At 42.6% G+C, this 5,956-nt stretch overlaps 1 protein-coding gene across 1 annotated transcript; it reads right to left on the bottom strand.

The window, feature by feature from the left end:
• Positions 1 to 967: 967 nt before the first annotated feature.
• LOC108118962 (putative inorganic phosphate cotransporter) lies at positions 968 to 2,623 on the bottom strand. Its single transcript, XM_017231915.3, has one exon. It carries the CDS (start codon positions 2,360 to 2,362, stop codon positions 983 to 985), a length of 1,380 nt encoding a protein of 459 aa, XP_017087404.2. The 5' UTR covers positions 2,363 to 2,623; the 3' UTR covers positions 968 to 982.
• Positions 2,624 to 5,956: the final 3,333 nt, after the last annotated feature.

Below are 5,956 nucleotides of genomic sequence, written 5' to 3'. Positions count from 1 at the left end.
CACGGATTAGTCATGGTCATGTTCAGTGGGCATCTAAGGAAGTAATAATATTTTTTTTTTTTGAAAATTATTCAAAATTGATCAGAATTAAAAGATCAGAAATTGATCAATAATTGTGGTCTATATCTTAAAAATATGAAACAAATTTTTAAACCAAAACAAAAGCCTAACAAATTCTACAACAAACATAAATATAAAACATGTTATCCATTGAACCTTTAAACGTTATTCTAAATAAAGTTTCCCCTTCAACCTGTTCTCACTTCCGCTTTCAATTGGATTTGTTTACTTTGCATTAGATGGCTTTGAGACTCAATTTGATTTTGCCAACTCAAGAAAAAAAAAGAAAATACATAGAAAAAGGCTGAGAAGGCCATGAAGGCCAAGAAGGAGTCTAAGGAGGCGAGAACCCCTATATTGCCATATATCTAACACCCCCAGATCCAAGCAATTTTCATTCGTTTGCCAACGGCTTCATTTGCCAGCCATAAAATATGCGAAATTGATATGAATGACAAAAAAAAAAAAAAAGGAAGAATAAGGAGAACCTCCGAACAGGAAAAGGATTCGCTTCCCCGCATCCTGCCCATTTGCCAGGATTTGCTCGAAAGTATCCTTGTATCGGATTTCTATGCTAGGGGTTGGGGAGGAACATGAAAAAAAATAAGACGAAGGCGTAATCTAGTGTGAAGTCATTTGACTGAATACATTTAATATGGCATGAAATAAATGAAATAGATTATATTCAAATTATATAAGGGCTTTAAATTAAAGAATATTTGCTGACTCCTTTAGAATCTTAATACTCGGTCATAGTTCTAGACCTTATTCCTTTAAAACTAGAACTAGAAAGTCCCCAAATAACTTTTCAAATTCTTTACCCAAAATACCTCATATAAAATCTCAAAGTATCTCATTAACTTTTTATCTTAAATATTTATTTACAAATTACTTTACATTATATCGGATTTGAATAGCATCTCTACCACAGAAACTTGCCACTGGCAAAGATATTGTAGAACGTGGCGCAGAAAAAAAAAACACCGCCTGATATATAGAACACAATCCTCCAGTTCTCCACCGTGGGCCCGTTGTTGATCACATGTCCCGCCACCATCGGAGCCAACAGACCCACCAGATTGGCACAACAGTTAGTAATGGAGATCAGTAGGCCGGCAAATCGCGGCGATATATCCAGATGATTGATCTTGAAGCCCGAATAGATGGCGCCGTTGAGGCCCAGGCCGAGCACAAAGACACCACAGGTAAGGGCGAGACTGTGATGGGCAAAGCCCACGGAGATGAGGGCCAGGGCCGGGCCGTACTGCCCGATGCTGTTCATCATTTTGCGGGTAATAGTGACGGAGAACGACCGCTTGATGAGGCAATCCGCTACGAAGCCAAACACCATGGCCAGTATCCACATGGCCACGTACGGAAGCGCGGATACAAAGCCATTCGCCCGGATGTTGACCTTGAGGACACTGTCCATGTATGTCGGCAGCATAGTCATTAGCGTCTCGTAGCCATAGTTCTGTCCGACATGGGCCACCAGGATCGCATAGAAGGGCATCGCTCGGAAGATCTTCAGAAGTGGCATCGGTCCCGAATCCTCCGGCTGTGCCTTCCAAATTGTCTCCGTGATGTGCCGCCGCTCAGCAGGCGATATCCTGGAGCTCATATCCGGATTCTCGTCCACTAAACACAGAAAGATAATGCACCAAACGGTGCTGACGGCCCCAAAGACATAGAAGATCGATGGCCAGCCGCCATCGAAGCCGTGCTCCGCCAGCAAGCCGCTCAACGGCATAGAGATGATCGTACCGAACTGGGCACCGGCATAGACAATGGCACCCGCCCGAGAGCGCTCCGCGGGTGGTATCCACTGAGCCAGCAGGGAGTGGGAGCAGGGCACAATGGGACCCTCGCCCAGGCCCTGGATGAACCGGACAACACAGAGGCCGATATAGCCGCCGGCCCGGGCGGAAATGGGCACCAGAAAGGCGGACAGCGAATTGATCAGCATGCCCCAGCCGAGAAAGTGCTTGGCCCCGTAGTACTTGATGAGGAAGCCGAACGGGATCTGGGTTATTACGTAGCCGTAAAAGAAGCTGGACAGGATGTAGCCCTGCAGCTTGTAGCTCCAGTCAAACTCGCCCTTGCCCTCATTGCCCTTGCTCTGCACCATGGCCACGATCGCCACCGACATGTTTGTTCGCATCACGTAGGCATTGGCCATTCCCAGGAAGAGCATCATCAGGACGAAGCAGCGGGTCCGACGCCATGTGGCTATCTCTCCATCATTGGAATACTTGTCTCCTTCCGTCCCCTTGACCACCTTCTCCTTGTCCTTCTCAGCCATTAAGTAAGCGCCAAAAATATCTGCCAAGCTTTCTGATCTTGTCTTGCGTTTTTAACACAGAATTTCGTTACAAGGATTTACTCTGATTATTTACACATTTTCTTTTCCTTCTCGAGGATCCATGCAAAGGATCGATTCTGAAGAAAACAAAAACAGTGTACAGTGCAAAAAATCTTGGTCGAATACGCTTTAGTATAAATTTTTCAGGCTTATCATTTTGATTGGTTTGTGCTTGGTAAACCTGTATGTATACAAATTGAATGAAAAATGTTTTTAAATCAAAGGACACTGGACTATTTTCCATTTAATCTCTGACTTGTAAGCCATTAAACTTTTTTTTTCCTTTCTTTTCAGCCACAAGTTGGAGGAGAATCAGGTTAAACACCCGCGACACGCGACTAAGGACTAAGGACTACTTGCTACAGGCTGCTGGATGCTGGATGCTGCCTGCTGGCTAAGGACTTGGGGACACAGGACATGACAGCGATGATGTCTACATCATGTGGCCCACATTCACATCCTTGGGTCGAAGGGGAAGCGTTCCAGCAAGTTTAAGCAGCTTAAGTTTCATTGCAACAATAATTTGCGTGCGGAGCGGCATGGGAATGGGAATGGGTGAGTTCCAAAAGATAGCTCCTATATATAGCCATCGCCGTAGCCGTAGCTATAGCTATAGGTATAGTCGTTGTCGTATCCCGCAGATACAGATACAGATGCGCAGGTGTTCGCCGAGATACACAGACACAGACACAGACACACCTGGCCACAAAATGTTCGCCACTCTTGTAATAAGCAGCGCACAAGGACATGCCAAAAGGGATATATGTGTTCTATGTGTGTGTGTGTGGGAGAGAGGAGGAGCAAGAGGGTGGGTGGGTCTTGGCCAAGTTGTTGGCGGAACAGTTGGCCAGAATGTTAACTTGTCTGCACGTTTCGTTTTGTCGCCAGTGAAGCGACTAGATAGGGCGGGACATGTAATTGGGTTTTCACTTGATTCAACATGCGCCAAAATGTCAAAGTGCACCGCAAGTTTTGTCGTCTATTTCCAGTTTCCAGCTACCAGCTACCGGCTTGCCGCTTCAGGATCTGCCAGGAGTAACTGCATTTCGCAGGACCTGCATTTCCTCCTCTGTGAAAATCGGCAACGTGGCACTTTCCACAACTCTTTCCTACTTTTTTTTTTGCTGCTGCCCATCTCACCTTGGGGAAAAGTCAAATTAACACAAATAATCCAAAAAGTCCTTGCCAAAGGGATTCACAAAAATGATGGATTTAAAAATAAGAATGGAAAATCACAGGCCATCAGCGGAAATCAAAATTAAATGCTTCACTAGATTTATTTGATTTCAAAATTGGAGCGAAAATCTCAAATGGAGGCTGGCAAACAAGCGATTGATTGCATTTGGTTGCAGTTTTTTGCACCCATTTTTAATTTCTCTAAAAAATAGACAAAACCGTACATATATGTATGTATAATCAACCAGTCGTTAGACGTTAAAAAAGCTAAAATATATATAGATATTCCCATGAAATGTAGGGTTTTCCTAATTTCCCCACTTCTGCTCCTTCGGATGTGCATATCTCTGCCAATTCGTATCAGATCAGGAAATAAAGTACCATTTAGTAATCAGTGAACCCAGAAGCTACTTTCCTCGTTCAAAACATTGCTTAAATATCGTTTTCAAATTTTTCGAAATTTTTCCTAGGGGTTCCCCTACAAAATTGTGGGTTTTCCTGATTTTCCCACTTTTGCTCCTTCCGATGGCCATAGCTCGTCCAATTCGTATCTGATCAGGAAATAAAGTACCATTTAGTAATCAGCGAACCCAGAAGCAACTTTCCTCATTCAAAACATTGCCTAAATGTGGTTTTTAAATTTTTCGAATTTTTCCCAGGGGTTCCCCTACAAAATTGTGGGTTTTCCTGATTTTCCCACTTTTGCTCCTTCCGATGGCCATAGATCGTCCAATTCGTATCCGATCAGGAAATAAAGTACCATTTAGTAATCAGCGAACCCAGAAGCAACTTTCCTCATTCAAAATATTGCTTTAAAACGCTTTTCAAATTTTTCGAAATTTTTCCCAGGGGTACCCCTACAAAATTGTGGGTTTTCCTGATTTTCCCACTTATGCTCCTTCCGATGGCCATAGCTCGTCCAATTCGTATCCGATCAGGAAATAAAGTACCATTTAGTAATCAGCGAACCCAGAAGCTACTTTCCTCATTCAAAATATTGCTTTAAAACGCTTTTCAAATTTTTCGAATTTTTTCCTAGGGGTTCCCCTACAAAATTGTGGGTTTTCCTGATTTTCCCAAATTTGCTCCTTCCGATGGCCATAGCTCGTCCAATTCGTATCCGATCAGGAAATAAAGTACCATTTAGTAATCAGCGAACCCAGAAGCTACTTTCCTCATTCAAAACATTGCCTTAATGTGGTTTTTAAATTTTTCGAATTTTTTCCCAGGGGTACCCCTACAAAATTGTGGGTTTTCCTGATTTTCCCCCTTTATGCTCCTTCCGATGGCCATAGCTCGTTCAATTCGTATCCGATCAGGAAATAAAGTACCATTTAGTAATCAGCGAACGCAGAAGCTACTTTCCTCATTCAAAATATTGCTTTAAAACGCTTTTCAAATTTTTCGAAATTTTTCCCAGGGGTACCCCTACAAAATTGTGGGTTTTCCTGATTTTCCCACTTATGCTCCTTCCGATGGCCATAGCTCGTCCAATTCGTATCCGATCAGGAAATAAAGTACCATTTAGTAATCAGCGAACCCAGAAGCGACTTTCCTCATTCAAAACTATGCTTTAAAACGCTTTTCAAATTTTTCGAAATTTTTCCTAGGGGTTCCCCTACAAAATTGTGGGTTTTCCTGATTTTCCCACTTATGCTCCTTCCGATGGCCATAGCTCGTCCAATTCGTATCCGATCAGGAAATAAGGTACCATTTAGTAATCAGCGAACCCAGAAGCTACTTTCATTATTCAAAAGATTGCCTAAATGTGGTTTTTAAATTTTTCGAATTTTTCCCAGGGGTTCCCCTACAAAATTGTGGGTTTTCCTGATTTTCCCACTTTTGCTCCTTCCGATGGCCATAGCTCGTCCAATTCGTATCCGATCAGGAAATAAAGTACCATGTAGTAATCAGCGAACCCAGAAGCAACTTTCCTCATTCAAAACATTGCCGAAATGTGGTTTTTAAATTTTTCGAAATTTTTCCTAGGGGTTCCCCTACAAAATTGTGGGTTTTCCTGATTTTCCCACTTTTGCTCCTTCCGATGGCCATAGCTCGTCCAATTCGTATCTGATCAGGAAATAAAGTACCATTTAGTAATCAGCGAACCTAGAAGCAACTTTCCTCATTCAAAATATTGCTTTAAAACGCTTTTCAAATTTTTCGATATTTTTCCCAGGGGTACCCCTACAAAATTGTGGGTTTTCCTGATTTTCCCACTTTTGCTCTTTCCGATGGCCATAGCTCGTCCAATTCGTATCCGATCAGGAAATAAAGTACCATTTAGTAATCAGCGAACCCAGAAGCTACTTTCCTCATTCAAAACATTGCCTAAATGTGGTTTTTAAATTTTTCGAA

Source organism: Drosophila bipectinata, chromosome XL, assembly GCF_030179905.1.
Source record: "Drosophila bipectinata strain 14024-0381.07 chromosome XL, DbipHiC1v2, whole genome shotgun sequence".
NCBI lineage: Eukaryota > Metazoa > Arthropoda > Insecta > Diptera > Drosophilidae > Drosophila > Drosophila bipectinata.
This window is presented reverse-complemented; position numbering and strand designations above follow the sequence as displayed.